This window comes from Piliocolobus tephrosceles, chromosome 2 (assembly GCF_002776525.5).
Source record: "Piliocolobus tephrosceles isolate RC106 chromosome 2, ASM277652v3, whole genome shotgun sequence".
NCBI classification, from domain to species: Eukaryota; Metazoa; Chordata; class Mammalia; order Primates; family Cercopithecidae; genus Piliocolobus; species Piliocolobus tephrosceles.
This window is the reverse complement of record NC_045435.1, coordinates 162,544,269-162,563,974: the sequence shown is the minus strand read 5'-3', so window position 1 is coordinate 162,563,974 and position 19,706 is coordinate 162,544,269. Positions and strand designations below refer to the sequence as shown.

Here is a 19,706-nt window from a genome sequence, read left to right as displayed (position 1 = left end):
TGAGGCAGGTCCAAAGATAAGGAGGCAGATAGACTGGCAGGCCCTGAACAAAAGGACAAACAGAGTTAACCATGTATGAAAGAGGATTCCCAGCTGCAACCAGCACTGTAACCAGCTAATCAAAACCAGGCCAAATCACATCCCAGGCAATTTTCTGGGCAGCCCTCAGAGAGTCACCCAGCCTGAGAAGTCAGCCAATTATGCCTGATCATTCTCTGCAGCCCTGTCCTTATAAAAGACAAGTCCAGACCAGCCCAATGTAGACAAATGAGCAGTTCTATCATCTCTGAAAGGCAATCTAATTCCCTTCAAATTTAAAAGTCTCTACAGTTTCCTAACAGGCCTCGGTGGGGCACAGGTAGAAATTAATAAGTTCATGGTGTGCCCAGCTTGCTTTCATTATCATTTTTTTCCATGCAGCGGGCAGGATTTTCATTATTACTCAAGGATTTTTTTCTGTATCTGATTCTAAGAAGGTCAAATCTACAGAGCTCAGACACTGGGTTGAGAATTGAGTCAAGTCTAGTGGACTTGACTGAAGTCTGAGGGAGGTTTCATTTACTGAGCATTAGCATTTTACTAATCAGGTGGGACAGAGATCAAAAGAAAATATCACAGGGAAAGAGAACTCAGAGTAAGTGCTGAGAAGCCCTGGTTCTAGATTCAGCCCCAGGCTAGCCTGTTCTGGGATGTTGGGCAAGTTGCTTAGCCTCTCTGAGTTAGTTATCTCCCCTGCCAAACTGGCAGGGAGGAAGGTATGGAATAGGAAACTCAAATTTACTAAACTTCTGTATCTTGGATCATTGCAAGATGTGTCATAGACACTCTTTAAATTTCATCAAAACAACAAACAGCTCCAGAAAGCTTGTATTATTTTACAGATGATGACAGTAGGCTACTACTAAATCACACCATCAGAATGCACCTTACGAGGGCCAGTGACTTGGGTGGTGTGAATGAAATTGCAAACTCATATAACTTTTCTGGAAAGCAATTTAACATGTTTCACAACCTTTAAAATGTTTGGCCAATTAACTAAAATTCTGGAAATCCATCCAAGCAACAGAATCTGAAATGTGGACACATGTTATAATAAAAGAGAATTGGAAATAGACAAAGTGCCAATCAGAGAATGGTGAACTCCAGAACATTCATTAAGTAGGAAATCATGTAGTCATTTAAATAGTTGCAGAAAAATATGTAATAAATGGCAAATTTTCATTACTGTGAAAAAATAAGTAATAGTATACAAAATGAGGTATAAGAAGTTTTTTTTGAGATAGGGTTTTGCTCTGGGGTTCAGTGGCACAACCTTGGCTCACTGCAGCCTCAGCTTCCTAGGCTCAATTGATCCTCCTACCTGAGCCTCCTGAGTAGCTAGAACTACAGGTACGTGCCAACACACCCAGTTAATTATTAGTAATTATTATTATTTTGTAGACACAAGATCTTACCATGTTTCCCAGGCTGGTATCAAATTCCTGGGCTCAAGCAATCCTCCCCTCCCCAGCCTCCCAAAGTGCTGGGACTATAAGCATGAGCACCCAGAGTAATCGCAATTTTTGAATGAAAAAAAAAAAGTAGAAAAATGACAAGAAGGAAATAGACTAAAATGTTATACCTCATGCTTTTACTGTGTGTTTCACTGTATTTTCCACAGTTTCTACAATAAATACTTATATATCTCATTTGTTATTGTCATAATTAGGAGATATACCATAAAAGTTATGTTAAATCTTTGAATTTTGCAATTATTTACAAAACGCAATCATAATATTTAAATGAAAATCATGTGAGATCATGTATGATTCTAAATGATATATTGGCAGAATCTATATGTAAAACATTTTTCTTAAAAAAAAATTAAAGGGGAGACACATAAGAGAAATAACAGCACAAATGGTATGGATGGAACTGTCTTCCACAAAGCTTAGAGCCTATCTCCTGGGCTAAATGAGAAATAAAGACCACTGGGAAAGGGGTGGGAAAACTGACACACAATACAAAAGCAGCTGATAAGGGAGGACTAAAAGCTTCAGTTGACTTCGAGGAGTGATGGAGTTGGCAGATATGAATTTTTCAGTTTTATGAGAATGATAGGGATCTGAAATAAATCTTTGGTATTTTCTTTTTAAGATAAATGTTTTAAAATAAATGCCTGCAGCATGGATGGATGGCTAGTGCCTGTGTCCTGTCTTAGAGCTGATCATAAATAACACTGAGAAAAATAGCTCTGGCCATTCTAAAAACCACCTTTATTTTTTACTCCTAAGAGCTTGGAGGATTATATTTTGATGCATTAAGGTAGACTCTTTTAAGGCAGCTGCAAATAATAGAAGTATAGAAGTTGTCTTTAAATGGAAATAACTACTCAGGGCTTGGCTTAGAAGGAAACTATGGTTTCAAGAAGTGCCTGAACAGTTGTGGGTGCATCTAATGGTCAGAATACAAATTCAAGTTTAAAGGCATTTGGTGGGTTTCTGACTTAAGGAAATCCTTTTGTGAGTCTTCAGATGAAATATTTAATTCTTCTTCAGCCCTATAACCAACAAACTTTAATAACCTTTTGTAAATCCAAACTTTCAAATATCAGATTTGCTTGAGGTATCTTTTTTTCTATTGTGGTCTGTACATGAAAGAGCTTATAACTTTACTGTAGAACAGCTTATTCAACGACTTCGGTTTCCTTTCACCATGAGACGAGAACAGGACATTAAAGGCAGACATACAATCAGACATATTGCTCATCTTTTATAGTGCCAGCCTCAGCACACTGCAGTGACTTCATGTCATCTGATTACTTCCTGTTTGTCATTTATTTTCTCTGTCATATTTGAAAGAGGGGTCACATATTCAGATGGAAAGGTGAATGAGAGGATCTACTTAGTGGAAGGGCCTCTGCATATAGGCTGTGAGGAAAGGGGCTGAGGGAAGTGAGGGGCTCATGCTCAGTGGAAAAAGGAAAACCACTACTCAGCTCTGTATTTCAGACTTATCAAGATAAACCATAATCTTGCGTTTTTATGCTAAATCTCCCAATTTCTAAATGTTGTTTCTACTTATTTTTTGCTCTGTCACACAGGATAGAGTGCATTTTGTACATAGTTCACAGCAGCCATCTAAAATTATTTGAGTCAAGTGATTCTCCTGCCTCAGCTTCCTGAGAAACTAGGACCAGGCAAGCACCACCATGCCCAGATAATTATCATTATTATTATTTTGTAGAGATGGGTTCTGATTAGGTTGCCCAGGCTTATCTTGAACTTCTGGTCTCAAATGATTCTCCTGCCTCAGCCTCCCAAAGTGCTGGGGTTACAGGCATGAGCCACTACATCTGGCATCCATTTTTTCAAGTGCATAATAAACCAAACATTTCCATGACCCAAACATTTTTACTAATATTTGTTTAAAAATCTCATTTCCAGGGATTGCTGATAATTGCTGACTAAGCCCAATACCATTATTGGCTATGTCCAAGAAAGAGATGTGTTGGAGTCTTCCTAGACTGGCAAAGAAGATACTTCATCTTTTGTGGTAAAGACTGCAAGGAGTTAATACTTCCAACTGGCATTTGGTAAAACTGGGACTTCTGAGGGTGATTGGGAAATGTGTGGAAATGCCTCAATTCTAAACATCATGGAAGTCACAGGTACCGTCGGTGGTTTTCATTCTACATAAAATAAAGCTTTCTTCTGAGAGTAGAGTATGTCCCTCACTCTTTGCAAGAATGCTTATGGGTTTATCTTCACATAATACTGAATTTCCCCATTTAATATAACTACCTTCTCACTCCATACTTTATAATATTCCATAATGAAAGCTGTCTTCACAGAGCTTATCTCTTAGAAGTACAAAAGAAACCCCTTTTCTCTGCCCAAGTAGCTCATAATGTAGCAGGCAAACTGTCAGAAAAAAATAGACTTCATTGTGGTGAAAACCTCAGCCCGGCACCCATCTATCATAAAGCAATCTTCTAGAAATCTTGAAAACCTTCATTAAATTTCCTGTCCTTCTCCTGACAGTTATAAAATGTTAACAATATTACTCATGATGCAGGCATCTTCAGAAATCCTTTGTCTAATCCCTCCTCCCACTGCCATGACCAGTCCCTTCTCTTTGCCAAAATCCATGGAAGCATGAGGCATAGCCGAGCTCCTCACTCAGCCCTCCTGGGGCCTACCATTTGAAGAGGGTCCAAGGAGGAAGCAGACGTAGCCTTGATGATAGTGAGAGGCTCTCTAGTCACAAGAGGGAAATATGGCATTGCCTTGGGATTCCTCCTCCAAAGACACACCCACTTGAAAGCTCAAGAACAAGACCCTGTGCCACTCTTAGCAGATATTTCCTGGTCTTTCTCTGTCTTTTCTCTTGCCCATTTACCAAGCTACAAGTCTCCATTTATCAATTATATGTGGATAGTGGGGACAACGGGTTATCTCTTTATGGGTAAAATTCCCCTAAGAACCTTACTAGCCCAACTTCTCCAACTCTACAGGCCGCTTCAGCAATTTACCACTCATTAGAAGAAGAAACAAGGGTCTTGCACTGGAGGCAACATGAAGGAAAAAACAAACAAAAACACAAGGATAGCCAGAATCCATCCCAGAAATAAGAAGAGGCATACAGCTTTAACATCACAGGCTGATCTAGAGATGCACAGGGTGGTGACAATAGCTCTAAAGCCATATTCTGGGCTTTGTGGAGGTTTCACAGCACATCTTCAAAGTAAGCCAGGCCCAGCCGTACGAAGCCATAATCTCACCTGCAAAAGGAACTGGTGCATCTTTATCCAGGGCTACCAGTGGTGGATCCAAAATGACTGTGTCATTGTTCTCGGTTATGACTCCATGATATGAAGTCTCGATCCATGGCTTGTGCTTATTGACTAGAAAATAGGGGAAAGAAAAAACAAAAAGGATAATTATTTAAATAACAAACCCATAATAATGTATTATTAAGATTATATATTTGCCCAATCATAGGCTGTCATCCAACAATCCCATGAGAGACATGGAGCATGTTAATCCCATTTTAAACCCAGAAAACTTCAAAGAAGTGCAGGGAGAGGTTCAACACCTCACCCAAGGCACTCAGAAGGTGAGAGACAGCATTGACTATCAAACACTGTTTGTTTTGCCTCTAAGACCATGGGTTCTTCACCTCATCAAAATCCCATTATTTGTATTTCTGGATACCCAGTATAGATAGATATTATTGAGGACTGATTGAAAGCTTTAATTCTGTAATGCTACCATCTAATAATAGATGTTTCAGAGTTAAAGTCCTTTATCAATCAATAAACTAGCAGTTACTACTATGTATGCTCAGGTTTCTGACCTCAACCAAATCTGATCCATCATTAGAAGTTACTGCATTTTATATACATGTATACACACACATATGTATAAATATCATTATATATGCAAAGATACAACAGATATTTGAATATTTTCTGATCATTTAAAAATTGTATATCTCAGTGGTCTAAATTATCTAGCAACTTAAGTTGTTCTTCAATAATTTCACTAGCTGAATTAAATATTAACCAATGAACAATTGATACACTGAAAATACATATCAACTATATTTTACGGGTTGAATTGTGTCCTCTACATTAAAAAAATACATTGATATCCTAACACTTAGAACCTCAGAATGTGAATGTATTGGGAGATAAAATCTTTACAGAGGTAATCAAGTTTTAAAATGTCATTAGGGTGGTTCCGCATCTAATATGATTAGTGTACTTATATAAAGGGAAAATTGTGGCACAGATATATGCACACTGAGAAAATCTCATGTGAAAATAGAGTTGTGTAGCCCCAAGCCAAGGAACTATAGGAAGCTAGGAGAGAATACTGGAATGGAGCCTTTCCTAGAGCCTTCAGAGGGAACCTGGACCTGCCAACACCTTGATTTCATATTTCTGGCATCCATAAATGTGAGACAATAAGTTTTTGTTCCCAGATACCCAGTGATACGGTTTGGCTCTGTGTCCCCATCCAAATCCCATCTTGAATTGTACTCCCATAATTCCCACATGTTGTGGGAGGGACCCAGTAGGAGACAATTGAATCATGGGGTTGTTTTCCCCTATACTGTTCTCCTGGTTGTGAGTAAATCTCACGAGATCTGACAGTTTTCTCAGGGGTCTCTGCTTTTGTGGCTTCTTCATTCTCTCTTTGCCTGCTGCCATCCATGTAAGATGGGATGGTAAGAGGTCCAATTAAACCTCTTCCTTTTGTGAATTACCCAGTCTGGGGTATGTCTTTATCAGCAGCATGAATACAGACTAATACAGTAAACTGGTACCAGTAGAGTGGAGCATTGCTGAAAAGATACCCAAAAATGTGGAAGTGACTTTGGAACTGGGTAACAGGCAGAGGATGGAACAGTTTGGAGGGCTCAGAAGAGAGGAAAATGTGGGAAAGTTGGAAACTTCCTAGAGACTTGTTGAATGGCTTTGCCCAAAATTCTGATAGCGATATGGGCAATGAGGTTCAGGCTGAGGTGGTCTTAGATGGAGATAAGGAACTCGTTGGGAACTGGAACAAAGGTGACTCTTGTTATATTTTAGCAGAGACTGGCAGCATTTTGACTCTGCCCTAAATACTTGTGGGATTGTGAACTTGAGAGAGATGATTTAGGGTATCTGGTGGAAGGAATTTCTAAGCAGCAAAGCATTTGAGAGGTGAGTTGGGTGCTGTTAAAAGCACTCAGTTTTAAAAGGAAAACAGAACAGGTAAGTTTGAAACATTTGCAGCGTGACAATGTGATAGAAAAAAAATCCCATTTTCTGAGGAGAAATTCCAATCAATTGTAGAAATATTCATAAGTAAGGAGGAGCCCAATCTTAATCCCCAAGACAATGGGGAAAATGGCTCCAGGGCATGTTCAGAGGTCTTCATGACAGCCCCTCCCATCAGAGGCCCTGAGGCCTAAAAGAAAAAAACATAGTTTCGTGGGCTGGGCCTCTGAGCTATGTGCAGCCTAGGGACTTGGTGCCCTGTATCCCAGCTGCTCCAGCCATGGCTAAAAGGGGCCAACATAGAGTTCAGGCCATGGCTTCAGATGGTGCAAGCCCCAAGCCTTGGTGGCTTTCATGTGGTATTGATCCTGCAGCTGCACAAAAGTAAAGAATTGAGGATTGGGAACCTCCACCTGAATTTCAGAACATGTACGGAAATGCCTGGATGCCCAGGCAGAAGTTTGCTGCAGGGGAGGGGCTCTCATGGAGAATCTCTGCTAGGGCAGTGCGGAAGGGAAATGTGGGGTCGGAGCCCCCACACAGAGTCCCTACTAGGGCACTGCCTAGTGGAGCCATGAGAGGAGAGCCACTGTCCTACAGACCCCAGAATGCTAGATCCACTGACGCTTGCACCTGTGCCTGGAAAAGCTGCAGGTACTCAACACTAGCCCATGAAAGCAGATGGGAGGGAGGCTATACCCTGCAAAGCAACAGGGGTGGAGCTTCCTGAGACCATGAGAACCTACCTCTTGCATTAGGGTGACCTGGATATGAGACATGGAGTCAAAAGAGATCATTTTGGAGCTTTAAAATTTGACAGCCACACTGGATTTTGGACTTGAATGGCCCTGTAGCCCTTTTATTTTGGACAATGTCTCCCATTTAGAATGGTTGTATTTACCCAATGTCTGTATCCCCATTGCATCTAGGAAGTAACTAGCTTGCTTTTGATTTTACAAGCTATAGGCAGAGGGGACTTGCCTTGTCTCAGATGACACTTTAGACTGTGAACTTTTGATTAACGCTAAAATGAGTTAAGACTTTGGGGGACTACTGGGAAGGCATGATTATTTTTGAAATGTCAGGACATGAGACTTGGCAGGGGCTAGGGGCAGAATGATATGGTTTGGCTCTGTGTCCCCAGCCAAATCTCATCTTGAATTTTACTCCCACAATTCCCACCTGTTGTGGGAGGGACCCAGTGGGAGATAACTGAATCATGGGGGCATTTTCCCCCATACTGTTCTTGAGGTAGTGAATAAGTTTCATGAGATCCGATAGTTTTATCAGGGGTTTCTGCTTTTGCATCTTCCTCATTCTCTTGCCTGCTGCCATCCATGTAAGATGGGACTTGATCTTCCTCACCTTCTGCCATTACTGTGAGGCTTCCCCAGCCAGGTGGAACTGTAAGTTCAGTTAAACCTCTTTCTTTTGTAAATTGCCCAGTCTTGAGTATGTCTTTATCAGTAGCAAGAAAATGGACTAATAGACACAGTTTGTGGTACTTTGTTACAGCAGCCCTAGCAAATGAATACAGTATACTTCTATCAGCAGGTACTAATGAAGGGTAGAGAACTGAAATAAGACTGTGCCAGGATTTGGTGTAATACTCCAGTGTGAGAACCTCATCTGGTGAAAACCCAGTTCTTGCCAATTCTTCCCCTTGTATGTCTTTGTTTGATGGATTCTAGCCCAACCCACTCCTATCTGAATGGCTGCAGGGGCCTCCTGACTGGTCTCTCCATTGGAAATCTTGCCCTACGCTAGTCTACTCTGCACACTGGTATCAACAGTGATCTTTCTAAAACATTAATCTGATTACTCAACTGTGAGTTGCTTGGTTTCTCTTTTTTAGTCTCCTCTGCCCACCCCCAATACCCTCACAGAAGTCAGAATACAGAGTAGGTACATTAGAATCAAAATAACAGGTTAGAGAGGGGGGTCTAGAATAATCAAAATGGTTCCGATGCCAAACTTCACACCCTACTTCATAGTTTAAAAGGTGTGGTCACATATGCAATGCTTACCACAGCATCCTGTGAGGTAGGCGTGATCATTATAAAGATGAATAAACTATGACCACAAGGTGTAACTTTCCCAAGGCGATTATATGGTTAAAAATTAATAAGTAGGAAAATCAGAAACTCATACTTTGTGATATCTGAGAAGTGTACACACACATATTATAATATATATGTAATGCACATTATACAGTATATGTTTTATATATTATATTACATATTTTTCAGTAGCCACAGCGAAGTGAGAGCTTATAGAATTGCGAGCAGCTCTGAGGCAGTGACTCCTGTCCCCTTCCTACCTCATTGTCCTTCAAAAGGTCAGTTCAGAGCTGTTCCAGGAGCAGTGGCAGACTAAACCAGGGCCACCATTTTGCTCCTTCTCACCCATTCCACAGCAATCACAAACTAACTGGAAAGCAGTCTAATGAGGCAGGGACATGTGCCTTGCTATTCTCAGGTCTTGGCCCCTGTAACTCATTTTTACAGCCTGGACCATGCCCAGGGCAGAGAGAAGCTCTGGCCACTGCAGGTGTGAACTGGACAGTAGGCACATCCATTCTCACATTTTGGCATTCAGACTGATGCTTCATTATGGACCCTGGAAGAATTACAACCACCCGGGGCTGTTCCCACACTCCTTTGCTCTTTTATTAGCCATCAACACAAATGCAATGTAAATAATTTGCAGCTGTTGGGAGAAATAATTAAATCTTTTTTCCCCTTAATTAAACCTAGGGGCCTGTTCATTAGAACTGTGTACAGAGCATACGCCAGGAGCTCATCCAGTGTTTCAGATTCATTGTGCCTATCTAAATGGTCTAAATTAGATAGTCTCAGTGGCAGGCAATGAAATCTAAAGTTGCAGTTCCTGGTTTGAGTCCTGACTTAGCCACTTCTGGCTGGTCCTATGTGAATCCGGTGGCCTCTCTGAGTTTCAGTTCCCACGACTGTAAAATGCTGATGGTGATGCTACTTACAGTGTCATTCTGTCATTCATACGTCCTGTACTAGACACATAGCTGCTGCTTTTTCACTACTCAAACTTACCACCCTGCTTGCTGGGCAGTGACAATGTCGGAAGGAGAGGTGATTTACAGACCAACTTTAAAGTTGATGTGTTTCCCTCATTAGGAAATGGGCTGACTTCCTTCTATGCGCAGGTCTGCCTTCCTTTACTCCTCTCTGTCACTACTTCAGTTAGTTGGGTACCTATCACATATTAGGCATTTGACATACATATATTCATACATCCTCACAACAATCCCATTGCGTAATACTTTATTTCTCATTTTGCAGGTGAGTAACTGAGGCTTAGAGGGATTTAAATATTCTCATTTTGGAAAGTAAGAATGCTAACATCCCCCAAATTTCTCCCTTCTCTCCCACATTCTAACTTCCCTTACATCAGAACTTTTGCTTTGTCAAGATTGATTCATAAACAAAATCGCCTTCTATCCTTTGTCTATAGATCAAGTCATCAGGGTTGCAAACCAATAACTTAATTTACATTAATTCGACTATAAAGATATCATTCATGGCTGAGCCAAGTATTGTACAATAATTACTTATTCTTCTTAGTGGTCAAATGATCATTTTGAGGACAACATTATTTGTATCCAGATAAACTGGATTCTTTATTTTTTACTCCATCAAATGGCTGAATCATGTTCCATCCTAGCTTGCATCACATTTGGAAGCAGCCTCCTTTGTATACTTTTGTTTCCTGAATTTAATGATTGCCTTTTTATATCTATTGAGTAATGAAACATAAAAATTCTTCTCTGAGCTCAATTATGTTATAGCTTTTAAATCATCCCATCTATTACTTATTCTTCATTTGTAAAACAAAGATACTTATTTCTCAGGAATGTTGTGAAAATTGCATGAAATGATGTAAGCAAACATAGTACCCAGGAACAGAATGGACATTCAAATACTTAGAACTCCCCCTACCCCATCTCATGATCCTGGGTGGCTAAGGTGTACCCTTGCACTCTCGGAAATATTCAGCCCAGCTTCATCCATTCAATAAATATTAATGGAGTATCCAAAATGTACAGAAAACACACTAAGCACCGAGATAAAAAGAGAAAAACATCCTTTAAAAAGCATCTGACAAAATTCAACATCTATCTATAATTAAAACTATTACCAAATGAGAAATAGAAGACAACTTTCTTAACCAGATAAAGAACTTTAACAAAAACCTATAGCTAATATCATACTTAATGGTGAAAGAACAAATGCTTTCCTTCCAAGAGCAGGAAGAATACAAGGACATCCACTCTCACCACTTCTATTCACATTGTACTGTAGGTTCTAACCAGTGCAATAAGGCAAGAAAAAATATTAAATTGGAAATGAAAAAGTAAAATTGTCATTATTCACAGGGAACATAATCATCAATGTAAACATTCTATGGAATAAAAAAATGCTATTAGAACTAATAAGAGTTTAGGAAGGTCAGAAGATAGAAAGCCAATATTAAAAAAGCAATGGTATTTCTATGTAGAAACAATTGGATATTTCAATTTAAAAAATACTGTTACAATAGCATCAAAAACATGAAACACTTACCAATAACTTTCAGAAAATATACGCAAAAGTTGGTACACTGAAAACCCTGACACTGCTGAAAGAATTTAAAGATCTGAAGAGGTTTAAATGGAGAAATACACAGTGTTCATTATTTGGTAGACTCAATATACTTAAGATGTAAATTTTCCCCAAAATTGATATATAGATTTAATGTAACTCCAACCAAAATTACCAGCAGGATTTTTGAAAGAATCAGCTAATTCTAAGATGTACATATAAATGAAAAAGACCTGACATAGCCAAAATAATTTTAGGAAAAAAGAACAAAGTTGAAGGACTTATACTACCTAATTTTGAAACTTACTGCAAACCTACCCTAATCAAGATAGTGTGGTATTAATATAAAGATAGACATATACATCCACAGAAAGAAGAAACAGTCCAGAAATAGACACATACATATGGTCAATTCATTTCCGACAAAGGTTCTAAGGTAATTAAATGGGAAGGAGAATAGCTTTTTAATAAAATGCTGCTAGAAAAAAAATGAGTATCTATATGCAAAAAAAAAAAAAAAAAAACTCCAGTCCTACTGCACTCCATAAACAAAAATTCTCTCTACAGGAGTCATAGTTCTGAATGTAGAAGTCAAAATTATAAAACCTTTAAAATAAAGCATACGAGGCCGGGCACGGTGGCTCACACCTGTAATCCCAGCACTTTGGGAGGCCGAGGCGGGCAGATCACGAAGTCAGGAGATCGAGACCATCCTGGCTAACACGGTGAAACCCCGTCTCTACTAAAAATACAAAAAATTAGCTGGGTGTGGTGGCGGGCACCTGTAGTCCCAGCTTCTCGGGAGGCTGAGGCAGGAGAATGGCATGAACCCGGGAGGCGGAACTTGCAGTGAGCAGAGATCATGCCACTGCACTCTAGCCTGGGCAACAGAGCAAGACTCTGTCTCCATAAATAAATAAATAAATAAATAAATAAATAAATAAATAAATAAAGGATACAAGAAAATCTTAGTATCCTTGGGTTAGATTAGAAAGAATCAAAAAAAGCATGCCCCATAAAAGATAAAATTGATAACATTGAACTTTATAAAAATGATACACTTTTATTTTCTTGAAAAACATTAAAAAAATTTGTAAGCCACAGACTAGGAGGAAATATTTGCAAAACATTTCATAAAGGTCTTGTATCCAAAATATATAAATAATTCTTTCAATTAAATAAGACAAACAATTTGATTTTCAAAAAGCAAAAATTGAATATACCTTTCACCAAAATAAATATATAAACAGCAAATTAGAGCATAAAAATTTGTTAAACATCAACAGTCATTAGAGGCATGTAAATTAAAGCCACAATGGGATATCACACCACCACCACTTGAATGGCTAAAATAAAACTGACAATATCAAGTTCTGATAAAGATGTAAAGTAATTGGAACTTTTAGACATTGTTGGTAAGAATGTAAGGATAATACAGTCACTTTGCAAAATAGTTTAGCAGTTTCTTATAAAATGACTCAGCAATTCTATTCCTAGGATTTACCCAAGAGGAATGAAAACATAAATTACACAAAAGACTTGTATAGAAATGATCACAGAATCTTTATTTAGAATACTTAGTGCCAAACTGGTAACTAAAATGGCCATCAACTAGTGAATAGGTAAACAAATTGCAGTATATCCAGATAATGGACACCCACTCAGCAATAAAAGAACAACTACTGATCCATATAACAAAACAGATGAATCATCAAAGCATTTCACTGGTGAAATGAAGTGAAAGAAGTCAGACAAAAAAGACTGCATGCTATTTGATGCCATTCACATGACATTTTAGAAAACACAAAACTATAGGGACAGATAGCAACAGATCAGTAGTGGCTAGGGCTTGGGGTGGGGTGGGATTTGATTGTAAAGCAGAAAAAGGGAACGTTCTGAGAAGATGAAACCATTCTGTATGTTGATTGTGGTGGTGGTTACACTTCTGCATGTGTGCGTTTGTCAAAACATATCCAACTTCACACTTAAGAAGGTGAATCTTATTCTGTGTAAATTATGCCTTAATACATGTGGGGCAAGAACGAAGTTCTAGTCCTCAAAGGACTCTCAGACTAGGGGGGTAAACAGTATGGTAGGAGGTAGGGAAGAAGAGGAAGAGCAGAGTGCTATGGAAAAAGAGAAGTGCTGACTTAGTCAAGGTAACCAAGGATTACTTCCTGGAGAAAGTAAACTGTAAGTCATGAGCAGCAGGAATTAAGCAGGCATAAAGGATGTGGAGGGCTCCAGGCAGAAGAATGTGGATGGGCAAAGGCCCAATGATAAAAGCATTTAATGTATCTTGGGGGAAATGTAAATAGTTTGGTTTAGCTCTAGAACAAAGTTTGAGGGAGCAAGGCCAGACACAGTGCTGGACTGAGATGGTATTCCCATTACCCAGAGCTTTTTGGCATGTACAGAAATTATCCAGGAGTTACTTCCAAACTCTGGCTTCATGGGATGCTGGAGAACCATCTCCTTTCCAGAAAGAAGTAGTGGCTATTGATGCCTGTGGCTTGGCTGTTACTCCTTATTTAATCTGTTCCATAGCCTGATGTTCCCTCCCTGAACAAAATGCTTTGTCTTTTTGTTCCAATAGAGTGAGGTTAGTCAGCTCATGCTTCGCTTCATTTGAATGTAACTTCAGAAGAACTAAGTTTTTATCAGTTCTTGACAAGATAATATCCCTGTTTTCTGCACATCCCATCTGGAGGCTGAGCTGTGCCATATCATGCCCCTTTAGGACTACTTCTCGCCCCTTTCTTATCTCTTTTCCATGATGTTTCAGCATTTGGAAAATGCCCGTGTCTTTGCACTCATGCAGAGGAAATACCAGTGTGATATTTCTGCTCCATTTACACAGAAATTAGGTCTTGCCACCCAATGTGCCTTTAACTAGAGCACAGATGCATTCCTCAGGAGAGCTCCTCAGCTCTCTTTGCTTCCACTGCAAAAAAAAAAAAGTGTATTAATGCTCCATGCAAGCAGCAGGGCCAAGTGGCTGATGATTTACCTTTTGAATCTTTATGCTTTTACCTAAAGTTGACCTTTCTGGCTACTTTCTGACCTTTCTGGTCACCCCTGGATCTTTAGAACTCCAATACTGTTCCCTGGGTAAAAGTAAACTATGAGTAAAAAACATGCTTTACTGATTGCAAAATGCTCTAACAAGGTTAACTATACTCTGGTAAATATATTATTCCAATTGTCAGGCTGGTCTTTTGCCTGCCATGCTCAACTTCCTCTTCTGACCTGATCTCCGAGTAGAACTGCTTAGACCAAGATAGATACTGGACCCTTGGCAAAACTGACGGGTGGAGTAGGCCAATTTATTAGACCTTGAAACGTTCATTTCACAGGCCAGAAACTAGAGCTCGTCTGGCTATGGGCACTTGAAATCTTGAGAGAAAAGGTAATGGGGAGTTGGGGCTAGCATTCATGCAATCAGCACTCAAAGTTTATGGGGAGCTGAAAATCCATTTAAATCAGAGACAGCCATCTGCCAGGAGATACAAGGTTTGAGAGTAGATAGGCAGAGAGAAGAAATGGACCCCAGGTGGCTTTAGGCAACACGGGGGCACCTCTCCACTCCTGTTTTCTAGCCCATTCCCTGCTCACCTTTCACAGACTCATCAGCCTTCTATGGCGTGTCTGAGGTTACCAAGTGAAGCCTTTCAATAGTTCTTCTCCTCCAACTTTTAAAAGAAAAATTGTACTAGTTTGAGTATCTGTTCTTGTAATAAAATGATTCCTAACTACAATTATTATAATAGCAGTTTGAAAAGTATTTTTATTCTTTGCTTCAGTCAGGCTGGGATAGGATCCTTGTCTAGGCAAATCTGATTCTGCCCTTCCCCAGCTAGGATACTAGGCTAGGAAGCTGTCCTGCCCTCCACTAGGAGATTAGATGAGGCTACCCAAGGCCCTAAGCTCTCTAGGTTACCCATGCTTTGCCGTCATTGTGCTGCCTACCCCTGTGCCCACGCTCCTTACTCCTGTCTATTCATTCTTCCAGGTTCAGCTCACTCCCCTCCCCCAGTTGCCCTTCTGTTCTCCTGTCACCCTGTAATGTCTGCTGTCATGCCACAGGTCTACTGTGTCACCATTGGATCTTTCCTTGTTCCTCTTTCCTGAAGAACACTGAGGCCCCTTGATGGGGAGGCACCATTCTAATCATGACGATGTCTACAGTTTGTAACACAGTGCCCAGCATATAGTGAGTCACTGGTAAACGAAGTGAGCACACCTTTTACTTGCCAGCATCTCCAATACCTGAATCTATTAGCAGCACTTTGATTCCAATGAGCAGGTATTCCTGTATCATGCAAATAGAAAGGGCATGCCTGCCAAATCTTAGGGTGACATTTGCCATCAGTTAATTAGAGACAACCTATATCACTTGCTAGAGGTACCAATTAGAGAGTTTTAAACACAAATCCCATGTGTGTGACTCACACATGAAAAATATCCACAGAAGATGAGATTACATTTCACTATTTTAATTGGGATGAAAAAGTATTTGAAGGAAAGATGGCTGAGTCATTAATCCTTAACTGCTTGATAGGTGCTTTCAGTAGGGGCAGGACATTGCTTTCCTTCCTTCCTCACTTCTTTACTATTTTCTGTCCATCCATCCATCCATCCACCCACCCATCTACCTAACTACCCATCTACCTATCCACCCATCTACCTAGCCATTTGTCCACTCACCATACCTATTTTCTTCTTTCCTTCCAACTATCATTTTCTACCCATAAATACTCATCTGTTTAGAGTGTGGACACTCTCAAAGATCTTACCTAATTTCTCCAGCCTGGGAATAAACTATATGCCAATAACCCATTGGGTAGTGACATGTGAACCAGGAGCAAGGCTAGGAAAAATTGTGCACTGAGGTACCATGTGAGATTTATGAAACTGAAATTATAAGTTGTCTCTACACAAGTCATCCAGATCAAGCCAATTGGCCAAAGTTCACCCTAAGACAGACCCTGAGGCTAAATTAAGGGGTATTGCAGTTAATGTCAAAGTGCTGCCATTACATACCAACAGGATATCTTAGTTAAGTCTTTCAAACTTCCCAGGCCTCCACTCTCTTTTATAAAATGGAGGTAATACCCATTCTGCAAGGTTTCTGAGAGGAAGATTAAAGGAGACTCTGAGTTAGAGCTGACTCATTGGTGACCAGCACTTTATAGGTTGCCAGCAAAGGCTTTCAGTTCTGCACCTCAGCATCTACAGGCTGGGATCAGGATCCACACAGGACCCAGCATGTCCACAACCCAACTAATCCATTGGTAGGATGAAGACCTAACAGAACCCTAGACTTAACTCCCAAGGGCTGGAAAAATTAGACTAAGTCTATGAAGAAGATCAGGAGCCATGCAAAAAAAGATCATTTAGAATAAAAAGGGGCAAGGAAAAAAGGATTGTGATTGTTTAATGCTCACATTCACTTGCTAGAGCCAGCTTTTTTACACAAAATATTTTACCTACTGAACATTATTGGACTGAAGTGTGCATTAAATTGTTATATCTCTAATTCTCCAAGATTGTTATTACTTCAATATCTCATACTTCATTGCATTTTAAACATCTTTAACCCCTAAGACAGTCCTTAACTTACTTTGGAATTCATGCTAATAAATGTAATTGTCTAAAACTTTCTGTAATTGCCATTGACAAACCAGAATCATTAACATAGCTAAGCAGAAGCCACCACTCCTGAGGGCCTACTATGTGCCAGGCTACTATATTCTCATTAAATTCTCACAAGCACCCCTGCAGGATGGCAGAATTGGCTCAACTTCATGGATGAGGGAACATGTTCAGAGAGCTTAAGGAACTCATATAAGCAAGGCCATCGCCCCTGGATGGAAGAAGTGAAATTTCCTCCCTGGATGGTCATCCTTCTCCCCACAAGAAGTCCATGTAACGGCACACATTCAGTTCCATCTCCTGTGGGTCAAAACTGTGGACCAAGTGCTTGGTAGGGTACAAGGAGACAATATAGCCAAGACTAAAACGGACTGGGGAATGAACAGTCAGGGTTCACCAGAGAAACAGAACCAACAGTACATCACAATCTCTCTAAATCTATATACCTCTATATCTGTGTGTGTGTGTGTGTAGAGACAGAGAAATTTAAAGATTTGATTCATGCATTTGGGGGGGGTTAGCAAATTTGAGAACTATAGGGCAGGCCTGCAGGCTGAAAACCCAGACAGAAGTTGATGCTACAATCTTGAGGCAAATTTCTTCTTTTCCGGGAAACCACAGTTTTTGCTGTCAACGCTCTTCAACTGATTGGATGAGGCTCACCCATGTTAGTGAGAGTAATGTCCTTTACGTAAAGTCAACTGATGGTAGATCTTCAGCACATCTACGAAATATCTTCATGGCAATATCTAGACTAATGTTTGATTAAATAACTGGGTACAACAGTCCAGACAATTTGACATATCACAAACTAATCATCACACACATTGAAGAAGTTTTTAGACTGTTGCATTCAAATTGAGTGAGAAGATTTGATGGGATAGTACAAATTTCTCTTAAGCTCAGAAAGAAATGTTATACTTTTGTTTCTCTACCGGCAAACTAATAAATAAAACCCTTGTGGCTTATGCTATCAACTTTGTTCTAGAAGGTAGCAAATGGGTGATACCTTTTTATTGCGAATTTCATCTCATGCCTTAGATTCTAAGATGTCCAGAACGATGGATGACAATTATCTGGTTTACAGTATATTCACTGCAGAAAGCTTGCCTGCTTCTCCATGCTTCAGAAAGAAAGCACTGGCAGGCCAATTTCGCTCCTTATTTATGTGAACTGTTATCTGCATTTCCCCAGCTCTGACTCTGAAAAGGTACAGATATAAGAGGTAGAGGACAAGCAAAAAGGCCCTGTCCCCCCACCCCCCCAACTGGCCAAATACATAATTATAACAAAGTTGCAAGCCAAATACCCTAGGTCATCCCCATAATCAGAGCTGATTGTCAGTCTATCAGAAAATATGGTTTTGTTTGCATCCACATGTCTGCACTCCTGCCTGCTCAGTTTAGCTCAGCTCAGGCACCACTGACAGGGACTCTGACACTCCTCTACTCTTCCGCCCCTAGATACATAACCGATACTAAATTAAGTCCTTCTCCTTGTGTTCCCAGAGCTCCCCACTTATCTCTAGCACAGCAAGTACTATATTGGAATGTAAATATCATTTTGTGCCTTTCCTCTACCAACTGGTGGGGAAAGATGCTGTGTGTTTTATGTCTATATCCCTAACCCAGCAGGAAAGTTATCAAAATATGGCCAGGAGCCCTTGGGGGGGGGGATCTCTGAGACCCTTTCAGGGGTTCACAAGGTCAAAATTATGTTTATAAAAGTGCTAACATAGTATTTGCTTTCTTTGCTTTTATTCTCTCTAGAGCAGTTTTCCAGGGGTTATAAGCAGATATAAAAATCCAGCTGTCTCTTATTAAGCCAGACATTAAAGATATTGGCAAAAATATAAAACAATGAGACTCTTCCCACTGTTTTTTAAAATTCTTGTTAACAGTTACTTTAAACAAAAAGTATGTTATTTTGGTCAATATGTGATGAGTTTATTGTTAATTATAACTAAATTAATAAACATACATTTTTAAATTTTGTCAGTTTAAATTGCTAATGCAATAAATAGTAACAGGTATAACCTATAAAACCAAAGCTCTTTGGGTTTATTAACATTTAAGAATGCTAACTTGTTAAGAAACCAAAAGTTTAATAGGTGGCTCATCAAAGGACTTGAAACACAGTACGTGCTGCTCAGGTAGGAAAGCGTGTGAGTTTCAGTGGAGGAAGAGAGTGGGGAGAGAAGAAAGGGACAGTAGGAGGGGAGAGAAAGAAAGGATAACCAAAGTCATCCAGACAAGACTTACACAATCATTTCTTAGATTTAACTCAGTTAGGGAAGGTGGATCAATGTAGTGACAAGATCAGTTATTTTTCTGGTTCTGGTTGTGAAGGAAAAGTAACTTGTTGACTGGATCACGAGCACACCAATTGCTGTGATTCTGTGTAGGTAACAGAGCCTCTGATTCTTTTGGAAAAAGGAAGGGGAACATCTTCTCTTGTATGAACTTGAGTGCATGCTGTCAGGAGAATAATTGTCTGAAATCACAGTCTTTATATCTTTTGCAACCTGGTTGGAGAAACTGCCATAAAAATAAACAAACTTCATAAATCATCTCTGTAAAAGGCATCAAAGGTTAAAAGCATTGTGATGAATTTCTGAAATAGATTTGGACTCTGAATTTTCAGAGTGTTTAGGAGGCCACTATTGTGTCTCAAAAGAGTAATCATGA

At 39.7% G+C, this 19,706-nt stretch overlaps 1 protein-coding gene across 1 annotated transcript in view; it reads right to left on the bottom strand.

Annotated features, from left to right (window-relative positions):
- CLSTN2 (calsyntenin 2) overlaps nucleotides 1-19,706 on the bottom strand; it is a 637,108-nt gene that overhangs the window by 390,972 nt on the left and 226,430 nt on the right. Inside the window, exon 2 of the mRNA XM_023192121.1 lies at nucleotides 4,763-4,885. Within this exon, the coding sequence (XP_023047889.1) occupies nucleotides 4,763-4,885 (123 nt within the window). The remainder of the gene's footprint in view (nucleotides 1-4,762; nucleotides 4,886-19,706) is intronic.